The sequence below is a fragment of the Cucurbita maxima genome, unplaced genomic scaffold (assembly GCF_002738345.1).
Source record: "Cucurbita maxima cultivar Rimu unplaced genomic scaffold, Cmax_1.0 Cma_Scf00010, whole genome shotgun sequence".
Taxonomy (NCBI): Eukaryota; Viridiplantae; Streptophyta; class Magnoliopsida; order Cucurbitales; family Cucurbitaceae; genus Cucurbita; species Cucurbita maxima.
Window position 1 is genome coordinate 2,729,706 of NW_019272026.1, and position 17,948 is coordinate 2,747,653.

The 17,948-nt window shown below is 35.0% G+C and overlaps 4 protein-coding genes across 7 annotated transcripts; 2 read left to right on the plus strand and 2 right to left on the minus strand.

The window, feature by feature from the left end:
- Positions 1-515: 515 nt before the first annotated feature.
- LOC111485590 lies at positions 516-5,189 on the minus strand. 2 transcript variants are annotated; one of them, XM_023132532.1, is made up of 8 exons: positions 4,934-5,189; positions 4,125-4,430; positions 3,727-3,820; positions 1,732-1,850; positions 1,601-1,663; positions 1,431-1,526; positions 1,285-1,342; positions 516-848 (listed from the first exon to the last, which is right to left on the minus strand). In XM_023132532.1, the coding sequence occupies exons 2-7, from the start codon at positions 4,428-4,430 to the stop codon at positions 1,286-1,288; spliced, it is 735 nt and encodes a 244-aa protein (XP_022988300.1). In that variant the 5' UTR covers positions 4,934-5,189; the 3' UTR covers positions 516-848; position 1,285. The 2 variants fall into 2 exon arrangements, with proteins under 2 accessions (XP_022988300.1, XP_022988301.1); XM_023132533.1 differs by having other exon boundaries at positions 4,125-4,431; positions 4,930-5,189.
- Positions 5,190-5,770: 581 nt separating this feature from the next.
- Positions 5,771-8,101, minus strand: LOC111485588 (20 kDa chaperonin, chloroplastic-like). Of its 3 annotated transcripts, none has more exons than XM_023132529.1 (6): positions 7,962-8,101; positions 7,580-7,767; positions 6,856-7,035; positions 6,616-6,771; positions 6,193-6,270; positions 5,771-6,102 (listed from the first exon to the last, which is right to left on the minus strand). In XM_023132529.1, exons 2-6 carry the CDS (start codon positions 7,757-7,759, stop codon positions 5,929-5,931), a joined length of 768 nt encoding a protein of 255 aa, XP_022988297.1. In that variant the 5' UTR covers positions 7,760-7,767; positions 7,962-8,101; the 3' UTR covers positions 5,771-5,928. The 3 variants fall into 3 exon arrangements, with proteins under 3 accessions (XP_022988297.1, XP_022988298.1, XP_022988299.1); XM_023132530.1 differs by having other exon boundaries at positions 7,580-7,772; positions 7,962-8,093; XM_023132531.1 differs by having other exon boundaries at positions 7,580-7,784; positions 7,962-8,089.
- Positions 8,102-11,091: 2,990 nt separating this feature from the next.
- On the plus strand, positions 11,092-12,165 carry LOC111484996 (ethylene-responsive transcription factor ERF017-like). The gene has a single exon (XM_023131684.1). It carries the CDS (start codon positions 11,369-11,371, stop codon positions 11,978-11,980), a length of 612 nt encoding a protein of 203 aa, XP_022987452.1. The 5' UTR covers positions 11,092-11,368; the 3' UTR covers positions 11,981-12,165.
- Positions 12,166-16,667: 4,502 nt separating this feature from the next.
- LOC111485554 lies at positions 16,668-17,732 on the plus strand. The gene is made up of 2 exons (XM_023132472.1): positions 16,668-17,321; positions 17,409-17,732. The coding sequence occupies exons 1-2, from the start codon at positions 16,747-16,749 to the stop codon at positions 17,566-17,568; spliced, it is 735 nt and encodes a 244-aa protein (XP_022988240.1). The 5' UTR covers positions 16,668-16,746; the 3' UTR covers positions 17,569-17,732.
- The last annotated feature ends 216 nt before the right edge of the window (positions 17,733-17,948 follow it).

Consider the following 17,948-nt stretch of genomic DNA (forward strand, 5'->3'; position numbering starts at 1 on the left):
ATTGAACAACTTAACGATCTAATCCAACCCAAGAATAGTGGGTCGAGTTGTGAATCCTATTTGGGTCACCAATCTGATCAACCCAAAATCTCGAGTTAGTCCAAAAAAAAATTCCAACCCACCCATGTGCACCCCTAAGAACGAGCCTATTAATTTCAAACTGAATGCAAAAAGAATATGATAAAGTTCATGAATTAGCTATACCATACCAAGCATCAGTAGTTAAATTTTTATTGTTCTAAAAGAAAAACTATAATAATCATTTTAATGCCTCAATGTCATTAGGAGTATATCCAACCACTCCCAATAATGTAAAATCACATGGCATGCAATAAATGAAAAAGTTGTTTGATTATTCAAAATAGAAACCAAAACAATAACACGAACACGAGAAACAAAAAATCTACTCTATTAAGCACAACATCGAAAGTTTACGGGATCTATCAGCACATTTGGAATGTCAAGGACTTGTAAGATATTCGTTAAAGGTTAGAAGCTCGATGATCACGATCTTGAAGTTCAAGAACTAAACGTTTAATTTAAGCTATAAAAAACCAAAACCATATGTATATCATATATACTTTAAGGGTGGTTTTCAAGGGTAAAAATACATCTATCTATACAAGCAAGAATAAAAACTTGAACCTTTCTTGCAGAAAACTTCAGCCTCAATCAGTTCATTAATGGTAATTGATACTCATCAACTCATCAGCCATAGAGGAGAGTTTAGAACAAACCTTAGTCATTAGAAGTACATTTTCTTCCGCTTATTCAGCTCCAATCCTTGAAAAACTGGGACTGGTCTTCTACCGTTTCGGTGCTCGGATAGCAGCATCTAAAAGAGACATCTAGACGAGGAAGAATGATATGCAGGGTCGACGTTAGAACCAATCTACTCACTAGAGTATTTTTTGGTTGATATAATCAAATAGCAAATGGTAATAGAGGTGTTGTACAAGGCCCAGAAACATAGCCAAGCTCACCGCTAGCAGATATTGTCTTCTTTAGACTTTACTTTTTGAGCTTCCACTAAAGGTTTTTAAAATGAGTATGCTAGGGAGAGGTTTCCACACCCTTATAAGGAATGCTTCATTCTCCTCTCCAACCGATGTGGGATCTTATATTGTTTGAGCCACCTCAAAAATAAAGTAGTAAACCAGTGAAAGCTTTATTTGCTCGAGCAAAGTAAACTCGACACTCATCACAAAAGTTGGGTAAGGCACGCATAAAGTTCTTAACTGAGCTCAGTGTTTACAGTTTCCCAGATGTTTTTAATCAACTTACTTCATTCTAAAGGGTTAGATGCTTGAGACCGCTGTTCTTCAATCAAAGCTTGAATTCTCTGTAGCAGACACAACCAACCAATCAGTAATACAAAAGGAAAAACAATGGCGTTTATATAAAAACGGATAGGGATAATTAGTTGATACCTTCACAGAGCTTCCAACCTCATCTACTTTCTGAAGTACTCGTTCCCCCGAATAGAAGTACGGGTCATACTTTAGAGATTTCGATGGAGATGTCACCTATGATTTAGAAAAAATATATGTATTTTTAGTCAATGTCATCATTTGACAGGTAGGATTATGAAATGACCTACCCTTGTATTTGGAACTTCTTCACTGCCATCATTCCTCATATCAGAGAGACGCATTAGAACAGCCTGAGAAATGCAGAACGAGGGTGACCTTTAAGATCATTGGAAACCTATTCCTTGATACCAAAAAGTACCTTTTTAAATGCAATTGGGTCTGTAACTCCTTGAATTTGAACGTCATCACCAGGTGGTCTTCTCAGGCCAGCATTCTCTATCCTAAGAGAGTAAACTCCATAGAGAGACTGTAGATATCCTGTAAACATGGGATGGAGATCTTAAAAGTTAAATGTCGTAGTAAATAGATTTTTTTTGGGGTAAGAAATTGAGAAAATTGAAGGGAAGCAAGGGCAAACACAACAGATTCTACAAGAAAAAGAGAGTGTAACATCCCAAGCCAAAGCCCAATACGTATCACCATTAGCATCACGATTTTAAAATGCGTCTACTAGAGAGAGATTTTTACACCCTTATAAGGAGTGTTTCGTTTCACTCTTCAATCGATGTGGGATCTCACAATCTACCCCTCTTATGGGCCTAGCATCCTCACTAGCACACCGCTCAGTGTCTAGCTCTGATATCATTTGTAACACTCCAAACCCATCGTTAGCAGATATTGTCCACTTTGGCCTATTACGTATCGCAGTCAACATCACAGTTTGGACATGCATCTACTAGAGAAAGATTTTCACACCCTTATAAGAAGTGTTTCGTTCCACTCTCCAATCGATGTGAGATCTCACATAGAGAGTCGACCCTACCAACATAAAAAGGACTCTAATCCAAAAGAATAATACCAAAGTTCTAATTACAAAAAAAGGACTCTAATCCAAAAGAATAATACCAAAGATCTAATTACAAAAAAAAACACTTGGAAGTGAAATTCACACAGAGACATTAAACCTAGCTACCTCCCAGACTTCCTCACTCAACCTAGAAAGAAATTAGCTTGCCACAACCTAGAAAGAAATTAGCTACCTCTCCAAAATTTCGATTGCTTCTCTCAATCCAAATACCCCACAAACAAGAAAGAAATTAGCTTGCCACAACCACTTTGGCCTTCTCCCTAAAAGGAGGATTTAGAAGCACCTCATCAATAGCGTGCTCCACAAACCTGAAACAAATTCCTCCAACGACCCAAAAGAAAAGCAAACTGACATTCCCACAAAAAATGATCAAGACTCTCATCGTACTTCCTGCGAAGAATGCACCATTGCAAGTGCAACACATAGGAAGAATGCCTTTTGGACACTATCCATGGCAATAACTCTCCATGTAATACTGGGCAAGCAAAAACCTTAAACTTTTTTGAAACTAAAACTTTCAAGAACAAGGATAAAGCAGAAGAAACTGAGGTAGCAAATGAAGGAGAAAAATTAGATAATACATGAAAAACAAATAGCACAAGAAGCCCCTAGAAGGATGCATCCAGATTCTACTATCCCTCCTCGCAAGGGTCACACGCTAATCGCAAAAAAGATAAAAGTAGACTCACCACATTAACCTCCTCTCTATTAGACAAAAGGCACTAGGAGTTTAAGGAGAATGAAGAGGAAGAAACGAAGGAATGCAACACGGAGGCTGCCAAATCTATCCAAAACCTCAATTCTAAGAAGTAAGAGTATTTTCCTAAGCATGGATACAACACGTCACAATCGTGATGATATAATATTTTTTTTATGAATTTAGGACAAAAACGACAAGGAAATGTTCATTAAACTATGCATTTTTTTACAATATTTACAATTTTAATGCTATAGAAATTCAAGTCAATATGGTCCTTAATCAAATACAAGTCAAAATAAATTTAGTTATCTAAGAAACAATGATTCCAAGATCTTCCCAACAAATTTTATGGGCCAAAGTTCGAACTCGTCTTTTTATTCTTTTGCAAATTCCCATCTGTCCATTTTCTTGTTGGCTAATTGCTAACATCCCCAGAAAACTTATTTATAATTCGATATCCTTTTGATGTTGACTACGAAAATTAAATGCATAAATTTTTTGTTCTCCTCCTCAATTATTACAACTAATTGTTTTGCTGCATTACGGAATAGAAGGTTAATATGAAGCTTAGATTTAGTAAACCATTATTAAAAAAGGAACAACAACAAGAGCAACAACAACTTAACCTTGTTCAACTATAATGTCTGCCACTGAAGGCAACAAAACATGCTTCTCTTTCTTCAATACTCCAAAACATGGAAAAGGTACAGGTCTTGTAACCTGTGATGGAAAATACAATACTCCTTAAGGTACACAAGCAAATAGTTTTATTCGTATTCATAGAACCGTCTTTCAGAGATCAAAGATAAGAGTGAACAGTGGAAGCATATTACTGGTTTAGGCTAAAATGAAAAGGATATAGTTCCACTGTAGAGCCACTTATACCACTTATACGACAGCGTGCAACAACATTTAACTACAAATCATGATAATCCTTAGGCATTCAATCAGTGGGAGAACTTACAATAATTTAACAGAAACACCAAAGGTTGTAAATTAAAATAGATTGAACTTCACAAATTACCTTGTAGATTATAGAATTTGGTGTAAGATAAAGCTTTTTCGATTGAATATCTTTCCGCAAAACGTATCGTCTTATTGGTAGATAAAGCAGCATCAACAACCCAATCCCCCACGCTAAAATCAAAAGCAAGGAGTAAAGGACCCATTGTGCTGTATGATACTTAACAAAGCTGTCTTCCATCTCTTGGAAGGAAGCTGCAAACAACACGGGCTCATCATCGATTTCAGGTTCCAAATCAGAATTGCATTCAGACAATAGACCCCTTTCCAAGTTACTAATTTCCACAGCCTCCACGTCTGAACCCATCTGCCTTGACACAAAACAAAGTCAATTTAATGATAAAAATCCGTAAATCAAATTAACCATACAGATTCTTACTAAGAGGAGTCGCATTCAAGTACTTCGAATTATCTAGTTTTAATTGTCTGGGGGCTTCAACAATTTTGTATGATAGGATGCTCGGGATTCACAAGTACAAAAGTAATCGTACTAAATTTGGTTGAATATAAAGAAAGACTGCACATCCTTAAATGACAGAAATAAATCCAGGACTAAGCAGCAATAATCCATGTTCCCCAGCATAATTCCGCGAGAAAGAAACCCATGTTCATAAATGATTCATAAATATATCAAAGACAAATAAAAAATTTGAGCCGAAAGCTCATCAGGGTCGCAATGAGACAAGCGACATTGCACTCGAATTGGCTGCCTGAGGGCAGCGGAAGGGGAAAGCGAACCAACAAATAATTAAAGAGCCAACATAAGAACAGTAGATGACATTGAAACGAATAGAAACGCATGAAATTTACCGATAATAATAAGCAAATCCTGTTTCAATTGGAAACTGGAAAGCCCCGCGACTTGGAAATCGATCAAACGAGAGAAAAATCGTTAGAGAAATTGGACAGTTCGGCAGTCGGGAGCAGAGAAAGCAAAGGGAGGGAAGGCGCTGGCTCGATGTGGCCGTCGGAGGAAGAAAACGGCGAACGGCGATCCTAACTAAGAGAGGACAGTGGAAAAGAAAGTCCGATGAGAGAAGTAATGGCCGTAAAATTTGGAGTACGATTTTATTTTTCCGGATCTTTTATTTTATATTCAATAAATTATTTCATTTTTTTAATATATTAAAAAACTATTAAGAGTTTAAATTTTAGAAGCTCTTTTGTTTTTTTTTTTTCATTTCTTTTTCATAATTATTTAGAATGATTTTTAATTAACAATATATCTATACGAATGATTTTTAATTATGATCTCTTCGCTAGACGGTTTATTCATGGAATATTCATTAAGTAAAAACTCTCCCATCTTTTATATAAACTTTTCACGACTCAACCTAGCTTACTCGGGGTAAAGACACCATTAGATACAGATTCTCCATATTGAACATATTTTACCGTAGTTAGTCGAGTCTAACATAAACTAAACTCACCCGAGGAGAAGACAAGCTACCTTATTGAAGTCAAAATTAAGCACAATCAAATTTTGGTCACCATTCAAAGCCCAAAGTCAATTATGGTCACCATTTAAAATTACTCTTCCTAGTTCCATGTTTTCTCCCTATTTGGTCAAACACCGTGTGACAATGGTCAATAGAAGCTTCAAGCTTCGCATTTCCAAGCAACAACATTCAAAAAGTGGCCACATCGTATTGATCTAACAAACAAATTCTCTATTATTACCGAAATTTCCATCAAAGTTGCCTTTGTTTCAAGCCTCTACGACCCTCAGAATCCATCTCAATTCCCATTTTTGGGGCAAAGCAAACCTCACTAAGAAGATGTTTTACATTGCCAATCACAACTACCTACGATAGAACTGCAATAACGTCCGAAGCCCTCAATGCGATGTAATCAGAGCCATCTTTACCCTTGAACTCGTTCCCGGCATACTTCGAGTACATTGCGTTATCTCCCACGGCGATGGATAGCGGTTTCCTCTTGCCATCCTCCTCCAGATGACCAGGGCCAACTGCTATCACCTGTGTGAACCAAATGTTTTATGTCAATCATACAGGCATTGGTATCTATAATGAAACTAGGAGGGTGCGCTTTTGTATGCTTATACTGACCGTTCCGATGGACGGTTTCTCTTTACTTGCTTCTGTCAGCAACAAACCTCCGGCTGTTTTCTCCTCAGCCTCAGCCACCTGTGATCAAATTTATTAGAACAAGTATTACATTTCTGTCATTTGAACCAAATGATGGAAGACTAGACCATATAGAACTCTTTCCATACTCAATACTCTAAACAATATAGAACTCTTTCCTACCTTTCCCTTAGAACTCTTTCCTACTTTTAAGGGAAAGGATGGACGACAATTGCAAGGAGTTATAAAACCATATGTCAGTGACTCAAAATGTAAATCAGAAAGACTTTCGACACACACGACCCCCAAAGATATCGGGCAAGCATATCGGAAGATTCGGACAATTTGGTCTTATGGGTTACGCCAAAAAGGAACATTGAAGTAGTATGCAAAATGAAGACAAACCTTGATCAAGACCCTGTCATTTAGGGGCTGAAGATCTTTCGCGTCATCTGTTTCTAGTATACCGACTATATCGTCTTCCTTCAGGATAAGATGCTTTGAACCGTTGAACTCTAGCTCAGTTCCAGCATACTTGGAGTACACTACTTGAGCACCAGTCTATTGAATCAAAAAACTCAATGGTTATAAAACAAAACAAAACACATTGAATGAATTAACAGTGTAAACAGATTAAATGCATACCTTTACACTAGCTTCCACTTTGGTGTTTCCGATTGTCTTGCCTTCTCCAACTGCAACAACCTCTCCTCCTTGGGGTTTAGACTGAGCGGTTGTTGGAAGTAAAATCCCTCCATCAGTCTTCTCTTCAGCTTCCTTTATCTTCACCAACACTCTATCGCCCAACGGCTTGATTGAAGTGTACTGAAACATTGCAGTTCACGCACGTAAGTAAATTTCTATATACATGCATTCAAAGATCACCCTCCAACATAAAATGCACCCTGCCAGAAACTTGTAGCAGTTTACTTATATAAACTCAAATTGTTTCAGGAATCTCGACACACCAAAATTAAAGTTTCCATAGTTGCAGCTGCACACAGTAATTGGGGAAAAACTTGTCCGTCACAACAGATACACGCAGATTGCAGCTATGATTGTAATTACTTAACCATACAAGACAGTCAAAAACGTAATATCAACAAATGAGAAACTTGGCAACTAAATAGACAACAAGTTACAAAATGAAAACAGGAAGAAAATTGGACGGAAAAGGACGAACAGAGATTAAAGAAACCAAATTATAGACCTGAAGATGAGGCATATTTCACAGACATACAATTCAGAACAAAGAACTTAAAATTGGTTAATGAAAAGCAAATTCACAACTATATTTCGCAAATCATCGTCTGAAACCACAAACTAAAGCCAAAAATGACAGGCACTAGCAGAATGGATAGTGTGGAACCTTTGGAGCAACCACAGTAGCAGCTCTGACGACCAAGCCAGTGTAAGATCTCTTAGCCAGACCCCCGACTCTAACATGAGCAACAGAAGGAGAGAATTTCACCGCAGAAGGTCGAAGCCCACTGAAAGAAGGCAAGTTCCTAGCAGAAATTAAAGACCCAGCGAGTTGAGCTGTCGCCATTTCACGTTCTAACCTCAAAAAACACCCAAAATCCAGAAACCAAATATGAAAAAAAGATTAGAAAGGAACAATTTCAAAAGAGTTTAAGTCAATTTCAATTCAAGCTCCAAAACGCTAAAATTGTCCGCCAAACACATTGCAAGGACACAGAAATGAAATTTCCTGGAAGAATCGAGAGAGAAAAGAAGAAAGAGATGAGTACCTGAAGATAAAGATGGAGAAGCGGCTCCAATTGGATAGAAGATTATAGAAGAACGATGAAGATAAACCCTAGAAACTGGAAAGCAGCTGCCGCAGTGGAAATGGGTTTTATCGGAGAAATTAGACCCTTCTAGATATTGCTCCGATAATGCGACAAATATATATATATATTACGAAATGCGTATTTCCCTTTTTTTTATTTTTTTTAATAAATATTTTGGCAATTCTTTTTATTTTTTCGCTTAAAAACATTTAAAACTAATTTATTAGTTTTTATTATCATTTCCAATTCTTTAAATACAAAACAAAAATATTATTTTAACACTTTTTATTTATTAAATAGCAAAATTTTTTATAATAATAATTTCTATTTTTTTTAATTAAAGTATAAGCTTAATCTATTGATTTTCATGTTTATATAAAGATCACACGGCAGACAACACTATAAAAAAAGAAGCTCGGTCACTCTGTGCTTTATTTAACCGACACAAGCCGAATCTACTAGAATCAGAGAAAGACTAAGAAAAAAAACCCTAACCCACCTTATTTCTTTTGTATCTAAAAAAATCTTTATACTGAAAGAGGATAGTCTTATAGTTTCTCTTTCGAATCCCGCCCCTTCAGAAATACAGGTGCAGGTGCTCTTCGCACGGGTACATGATAAACATTGTTAGACGAACACGACTCTCCACAATGGTATGATATTGTCCACTTTGAGAAGCTCTCATGGCTAAGGCCTTATTCCAATGGAACCCATGATCATTCCCTAAATTATCATCATCCAACACCTCCCCTCGAACAAAGCACGCCTTCCCTTAATCGAGGCTCGACTCCTTTGGAGTCTTAGTCATTTTTGACTGCCTTCGTACCTTCGAGGAGGCTTGACTCCTTTTGGAGTCATTTGTTCGACATTTAAGAATTTGTCAATCTATTGGCACGGCTAAGTTTAGGGCATGGCTCTGATACCATGTTAGACGAACACGATTCTCCACAATGGTATGATATTGTCCACTTTGAGCATAAGCTCTCATGGCTTTGCTTTGAGCTTCCCCAAAAGGCCTCATTCCAATGAAGTTAGTATTCCTCACTTATAAACCCATGATCATTCCCTAAATTAGCCGATGTGGGACTTTCATCATCTAACAAACATGTTTTGAACTAACTGCATGTCAAGCACTTAAGCAGAGCTTATAGTCACTCGTTCGTTGCTTGTTCCAATCCTAGTAAAAGAGTTTTAGATCCAATTCTACATTACATTTGATATTCAATTCCAGCCCTCGCTAACTCTTGTCACGATCAAATACGTATTTAAACTTTTAATTTCAAATTTAAACTTTAAAATATTGTATCTATCTAATAAATTCTCAATATATTTTTTTATATCTATTTTAATTTTATGTTAAATTATCTATAAAATGGTAAGTAAATTGCTTGAAATAAATATTTTAAAGAGAGGAATAAAAAAAAAATTAAATAGAGATTTTGTACGTAATATAATTATTAATATTCCAAAACAAATTTATAATTTATAAACTATAATAATTAATGATACATGAATATTTTAAATTAAATTATAAATTTAACCAAATCCTTAATTTTGTGCTCACGTAACCAATAGTGTCTCAATAATTTAATGCACATAAATCACGTGCCTAATTTTATTATAATCAAATTTCCAAAATATATTTATTTATTATTTTCCTATCGTTAATTCCCTTTCTGTCCCCTTGTTTTGTTTTTTTTTTTTTTTTTAATTATTAATTTTAAAAACAAAAGCAACCGAAAGCCCTCTCCGTTTCTTTAAGGGAGCAATTCGTCTAAGAGGGAAGCACTCACGCTAGCAAAAGTGACGCTATCACCACGAGTAATGATACCCTAAAAACATAAAAGAGTTCTTCTACAAGGTTCGTCTCGGAGTTTGAGGGAGCACCCATTTGAGTCAGACTGTTCGCTCACATAAAGTGAGTCGGAGCCTAAAATTAGACCAAAAAACGTAATGGACGGGCGATATGGGAATATTCAATACTACCCCTAGTTGGTCGGGGAACTCTAGAATAAAACAAACACTTGTAATTTAAGCATAAAAATAGAAAAGGAAAAAAAAATAAAAAAGAAATAAAATTTTAATTGAAATTGAGTTCACGTGGTCAAACTTTGTGATGGGACGCAAGCCCATCCTCTTTGAGCCTTCATAGGATTTAACTAATATTATTTGTATAATATATAGTTTCAAAATGTTTATTTAATTTATAAATCACATCTTAGGCATGTGATTAAATTCGCTACAAATATTTAAGATTTTTATGGTCCCTGTTCTTTCAACATACCCTTTTAAATATTATTAAATTTGTTATATGGTATGAGATGAATTAGATATGATTTATGATATCTGATTTTAATAGATTTTATGATGATTATTTTATTGTATCACTAAAATTGGAACGTCCTGTAACTTGACTTTTGGTCTCGAGAGAGTTTAACCACCTTACTTGAAGGTTGAAGACTTTTATCAACAATATTTATATGGCCCGATAACTCGACCAACATGGACTGCTCTACGTAAGTTGGGTTGGGTTAGATTTTTTTTTTTTTTTTTTTTTTTTTTGATTTATGTTGGGTTGAATTTTAGGAAAATTAAAATTTTGAGTCGGTTTGCTGGTGCCCTGTTTTTAAAATTATTATAAAAATTAAGAATTTTTTATATTTGAGTTTGATGAGATTTTAGTTATTAATATACAATTCAACTTGAAAATACAGTGTTGGGTTATGAACTCTATTCGGGTTACTCAGATCACCAACCCAAACCACTGAAAATTTCGGTTTGATCCAAAAGATTTCTCTAACGTAACTCGTACACAACTCTAGGCTTTCCCGTTGACGAAAAAAAGTATGTATCCGCTTATTATTGCTAATCGAACAAATTTAAACGTATCCGAAACCTAATTTAGGGATTAAAAAGTGAAAATGGATTAAAGCACGAGTAAATCATAGAAATTCACATGAAGAACGATTTAAAGCACGAGTAAATGACTAGCCCATGTCATACATGACGTGGCTATATTTACATTTTATAAATTAAATTTAAATAATAATAAATAAAAAAAAAGACACATAATCATGAATGGCCAAACCCCAAAGCCAATCTCACGCGTCATCTCCCTTTTCCCTCTGACTGTCCCCACGCGTTCCGCAACTTCCAGCCACCTTCAACGCGCCTCCCTGCTCCGGTCCAAGATGGGCTCTTTCCACCCATATTTATACCCCTTCACCTCCCACTCTCAGCCGCAATATCCTCCAAATTCCTTACACGAACTCACACACTGCCGCCACTAAAAAAAAACAAAAAGGAAAAGGAAAAAAAAAAAAAAATTAAAATTTTAATTTTTTCCCACCATTTTTATCCCTTGTATGACGAAGCCGTCGTCCCCATCCACCGCCGCCGCCGCCGCCGTCGACAGTCCCGATTCACGGTACAAGGGTGTACGCCGTCGCAAGTGGGGCAAGTGGGTCTCCGAAATCCGCCTCCCCAACAGCCGGGAACGTATCTGGTTAGGCTCGTATGATTCAGCAGAGAAAGCCGCGCGTGCATTCGACGCGGGTCTTTTTTGCCTACGTGGCCGCACCGCTCGCTTCAATTTCCCTAATAACCCACCAGAGATAGCCGGTGCCAGTTTACTCTCAAGAGCAGAGATTCAATCCGTGGCAGCTCAGTTCGCTAACTCCAACCCCCCGCCACCGCCTTCGTCGGAATGCACCCAACCCACCATTGGTTCTCCGTCGCCGTCGCCGTCGCCATCGGTAGTTTCAGAAGCGACCACCGCCGTGATCGAAGAAAGATCGACATTTTTGGATCTTTCGACAGCGATGGGATCCGGTAACTACGGGTCGGAATTCGGGTTGTTTCCGGAGTATAACCCGTTTTTCAACGACTTGATGAACACTACAAATTCTGGAGCTCCTTTTTTTGATTATGGAGATGAGAATTTGGACGATCAGGATTCGTTCCTCTGGAACTTCTGATCAAGAACAGAGTTCTGACGGTTTTTTGTTTCAGAACTTTAATTCTTTGAAATTTTGTCTCTGTGAAGATTGATGGATCCAACGAATTTTAAGCTCGGCCATCGATTCTTCCACCGTGTTCTTCCCAAACAAATTGTAGGGCTTGGATCATTTTTATTTAAACTAAATTATCAATTTAATTATTTAAATGCTACTATAATTTTTTAAAACATAATTTAATAAAATAATTAAAAAAAAATCTATTTTCTTAAAATCCCTAATTTTAAATTTTAAAATTAATTATTTAAAACTATTTTTTGGTAAATAAAATTAGTGTTTATAAGATTAAATTTTTTAAAACATAGAACAAATCTCCTAATAAAGTTGTAAAAGATTCTGTTCGGTTCGGTTCGGTTCGGTTCTGGTGTCGGCGGACCCGAACCGCTAAAAATAGAGTGGAATGCACAAAAATGGAACCGGGGCATTCCGATTAACCGACGGTTTACTCGGTTCGGTCTGGCGGTTAGTTTAGCCCAATAAGGCACGTCCATGTGTTGGGCCTTGGGCTTGAATGTTTCAAATGGGCTGTTTGGGCCTGGCATTGAATGGGCTCGATAGAAATAATCAAACCCGTGGGCCCAAGGCCCACTTTCATTTTCACTCCTTTTTTCCTTTTTTTTTGCAATTCTTGTATGTTTTAAAAACATAAATAATTTTTAAATCTTAATTTTCAAAAATTAAAACTCAAATAATAATCAAACGGGTTCTAAAAATTTTAATTATTTATAATTAACTCCCTCAAAATCACTAAAATCAAAATACTTTACCAAACTCGATAATAAATCGGTCCCAAATAACCCTTTTCCTACTTTGTTAAATAAATAAACGAATCCAAATCGTACATTTTAGCTCATAAAATTAAGTGCACTCATCGAGTTATTTCCCGAACCATTGGAAGGTTTTTCCAACCAATGACACTGTCATAACGTATATATCTCTTAATAATCATTAAATATGTTGAATTATTTTCTGTTTGTTTTATTAACGGTTAAAAAACTGAAAATTGAATATTTTTTTAACATACACGGTTTTGAAATGTAAGGACGAAATTGTCATTTAATCCTTCTGGTCTCGCTCGAAAACCCTAATTCAATATAGATATAGTTGTGGTGGGTAAAATAGTTAAGTTTTGGGTGAAGGAAAGACATGTATGGATAAGTCCAAAGAACACAATTCAATGCTCTTTTGACTTGTATCTCATGTCAACCAATCAAACAAAGTACCGTAATTCTAGGGAGTCTACAAAAGTCAACTTAACAAAAATACCATATTTTACTCACTTGCAAATTCCAAAACCTTACCTTTTCGATCAAATTATTTAAGAAGTCGGTCACAATACGACTGATATTTTTAAACCGTTGAACGTGTGAGATGAGATGAACAACAACAATAGTGTTTTGAATGCGGATCTTGAAGTTATAAATAGATGACATGCTGATTCTCAAATCTATGTAGTGACTCTTTTAACTTATAAATATTGTTTGTTTCAAAAGTCTCGAGTTTTTTGTTTTTTTTTTTAACTCAATTCTGTGAGATCCCATATCGGTTAGATGGAGGACCAAAACATCCCTTGTAAGAGTGTGGAAACTTCTCTCTAGTGGACGCGTTTTAAACAATATCTACTAATGGTAGACTTTAGCTGAAACAAATGGTATCGGAGCTAAACATCGGGCAATGTGTTAACGAGGACGCTGGGCACTAAGGGGGTGGATTGTGAGATCCCATATCAATTGGAGAGGGAAACAAAACATTCATTATAAGAGTGTGGAAATGACCCATTTTAGAACAATGAGGCTCACGGCTAACAATGAATTTGGGTTGTTACAAATTCAATAATGTGAGTGAGTGAGATTTGCCATCTCTTACCTCACAAACAAAGATTGGTCGAAGATATATTTTTTAATTAATTGAATTATCTTACTTTGCTTTTAAAGATAAAATATATAATGAATTAATAAAAAATTTAAATTACATTAATGATATTTTTCAATTTATCCATAAAAGAATTTGGATAAAATTGTTAAAAAATAATTCTAATATAAAAAATGATAATTATAAAATTTTAATCCATTTTGCCCCTTTATTCCGCAACCAATTAATTTACTATAAAAGATATTTTTATTTTGAGAATATTATAAAATAGGTTAAATCAAGACCATGAAATTAGTTAATTATTTATTTTTTGAATTTTCTTTAATAATTTTAATAGTCATTATGTTGAATAGTTCACAATGATGTAAGCCAAATAATTAATATTCAAAATCATAAGGCAATATAAAAATTATTTATATAATTTTTATTTATTATTATTATTATTGGTTAATAAGTCCTCGTCTTTCAATTTTATATCTAATAAATCTTTAATATATCATTATTTAAAATAAATTTATATCCTATTTATTTATTAATAAATTACTTATAATGGGTATGTTATTTCTTCAAATAATTATTATTGACACCATATTTTCCTCATTATTATTGAAAAAAAAGTCATTTATTAAAAACTACCAAGAAAAAATAATAACCAAGAGAATAAGTCAAAGGACAATATCGTAATTAGAGAGATTAAAGAGGGGTAAAATAGTCATTAACGTTAAAAGTAGCGAAAACGAAAGAAGCAAGCTGTCCCGTGTGGAGGTTAGATAGTGGATTTTTGGAATTCAGTAAGGGTATTAAAGTAATTTACTCATAATGAGGACATAACGGGAATTAGAAACCATGGGACTACAGTTCCGACCTGTCGTTTTCGATGCCGAAGAATGTGGGGCCTCCCTTTTAATAGCAGTGGGCTCTAGACGATGTGTCGCTTAGCCCATTCATAGTGGTCTGAGTAATCGCCTTCAATTATTGTCGTCGGGTCTTGAAGTGAGACGGTTCCACTACAGACCGCTCCACTGAACTACACCTGTACTCATACCTCCGATTCACGACACGTGTCATACACTGATTGAAACAAAATGGAATCTCTTGTGCGTGAAGCTGTCCCCACTGTGGGACCCACTCCCTTAAAATTAAAACGTTGTCATAATCATTGGACAATGACATCATCTAAAATAATTAGCATTTTGAAAACTACTTTTTTTATTTTTTTTATTTTTTTATTTTCTATCTTTTAAATTATTATTATTTATTTTTATAATGTAATTTCCATAGAATTTGTTGGGAATTGCTTAAATTGTTGTACCAAATGCATTTATTATTTCATTATAAATGAATAAATATTAATTAAGTGGTTATATTTATTTTATTATAAGATCATTTTAATTAAATGAAATAAATAATAATAATGTCAATTTTGACCAATCATAAAAAAAAAAATGTAATTATAATAATTATTTAAATTTTAATGCATAGTTAAAAATTTGAATAAAATATTTGAAATTAACCAATTAAAATAAGCATAAATTGGGAGCATTTGTTTTGAAGAGAATTTATTATAAAATGGTTAAAATATTCTTTAAAATATTCCCAAATCAAATATGCTATTTAAAAAAATAAAAATCTGAAGAAGCCCAAAATGGCCAATCTTCAATTACAATATTGAGATTTGGGATTATTATCATTAATTAAATAAAACAAACCTTAATTATCATATAATCCCTGTAATTTCCAAATCAGTCTTTATTTTTTTTTTTTTAAATTAAATTATAATTTTTATTCGCCATTTTAGTTTCATCACGAACATATATTTCCTATTTAGCTAACTATATTAATTAATGACATTAAATATTATGACTAGAAATTAAATTAAATTTTTATAAAAGGTTTTATTATCTCTTAATTCAAAGCTGGACTACGAAACAACTCTATAGTTTATAGTCGAATAAAAAAAGATAAGAACAAAAAGTCTGAGTGTCGGTCTGACGGTTGCCTGATCATAGCTAGTTCACAAATTTGAAAATTTTTAAATATTTTCAAAACAAAATATTAACAGTTTCGAGCAGCAGCAACGACAATGCAGACTGTTGAAAAATTCTACACCCCAATGTTGAAAAATATCGACTGTCACTCAATTTTTTCATATGCTTGCTTAAAATGGTCAAACTAGGGATTTTAAATTGTTATATTTTTTAAACTAAATGATATATATATATATATATATATTTATTTATTTATTGAGTCGAAATATTCAAATATTACATTTTTCAATGTCGAATTTTTTTAAATAATATTTTTTAAAATAAAGGATACATGTATGCATATATATATATATTTAAGTTGAAATATTTAAATATTAGAATAAAATTTTTATCCAAAATTAACAATATATTTTAAAAAAATTTGAAGTTATATTTTTTAAACTAAATGATATATTGATACGTATATATATATATTAGTCGAAATACTCAAATATTGAGAAATAATAATAAGAATATTTTTAGAATTTTTAATTATATTTTTTAAATTAAAGGATATATATGTATACGTGTATTTATTTATTTATTTAATGGAATAAAAAACCCTAAATAATTCCAAAACCAAAACCAGGGGCTAAGGTAAGTGGAGCCCACTTACTCCCCCATTTTATGTGCAAAAAGCAACCTTTGATGCAATTATTATTATTATTATTATTATTATTAATAAAAATAATATTATTATTTAATTTACCTTTATTTCATATAATTTCATTCCCTACTTTTATAAGTACAATCCCCATTTCCCATTCATTTCTCCACTCTCTCTGTTTCTGCCTTTGCCGTCTGATCCTCTCTCTCTCTCTCTCAATCATGTTGGCCAAAGGGCAACGTCCGATCATCGGAAGGTTATCGGAGCTTCTCGTCTCCCGTTGCCGGCCAGCCTTCCTCGACACCACAACCACCGCCTCCGCCTCCGCCGCCAGCCCCACTTCCCATTTCGACCTCTCCTCTTCTCCCAGAGGCAATCTAAAAAATTACAACGCCGCCGTCGGACTTGGCATCGTCGCCGCCCTCGACACCTCCACCTCCGTCGTCCGTGGATGTGATATTTTGGTTAAACACGCCGTCTTCAGCCCGAAATTCAATTCCGCTCGCTGCCCTGCTCCGATCCCGATCGCGTTGGCCGGTGGGTCTTTTCCGCCGGAGGAAGACGACGAACTCGACGGCGTGGAAGAGAATTACACTTATGTTACCATGCGTGGACCTCACGAATCTTCCACACGTGTCTACTATGACGGCGGTCTTGTCGCTAGTAGGTGTTGTGAGAAATCGCCTCCGATTATGGCTCCCGCCGATGAAACTCCGCCGCGCCGGACGGCTGATTTCCTCCGATCGTGTCATTTGTGTGGGAAAAATTTAGAGGGGAAAGATATATACATTTACAAGTAAAGAAACAATACCCAAAAATTTATTTGGTTCAGAATTTAATTTATTCCGATCAAAATTTCTGATGGGTTGTGAAAATTTTGCAGAGGGGAATTGGCGTTTTGTAGCCCGGAGTGCCGGTCGAGCCAAATAAAGAAGGAGGAGACGAAGGAGCAATGTCGGTCGGAGGCGAGATCGGTGGCGGAGACGGCGTCGAATTCGCCCTATAACAGAGGGATTTTCTCGACTGGGATTCTTGCAATTTAGGTGAAAATTAGAAGAAGAAGAAGAGGAAGAAAGTATATACAAAATTTAGATACGGCTAATAGTTTGGTTTTGAGTATTGTATACATGAAGAACAAGTGGGGTGACAATTATTTACCCACTTCTTGTTTTATGAGCAATAAAATAGATAAAAGACAATTTTGTTACCTCATATATGGAAGTTTCGAATGTAGGATCTCACATTTCTCCACCTTAAAGACCAACATTCTAGTGGGCAAATCCCCCTATGGTTTGGCCATGATACCATTTGCAAGCTCTGGGGTTCGGTGTCCTTGCTGGCACATCGCCCCGTGTTTTGCTCTAATACTGTTTGTAAAAGCCCAAGTCTACGGTTAGCAAATATTGTCAGTTTTAGCCGGTTA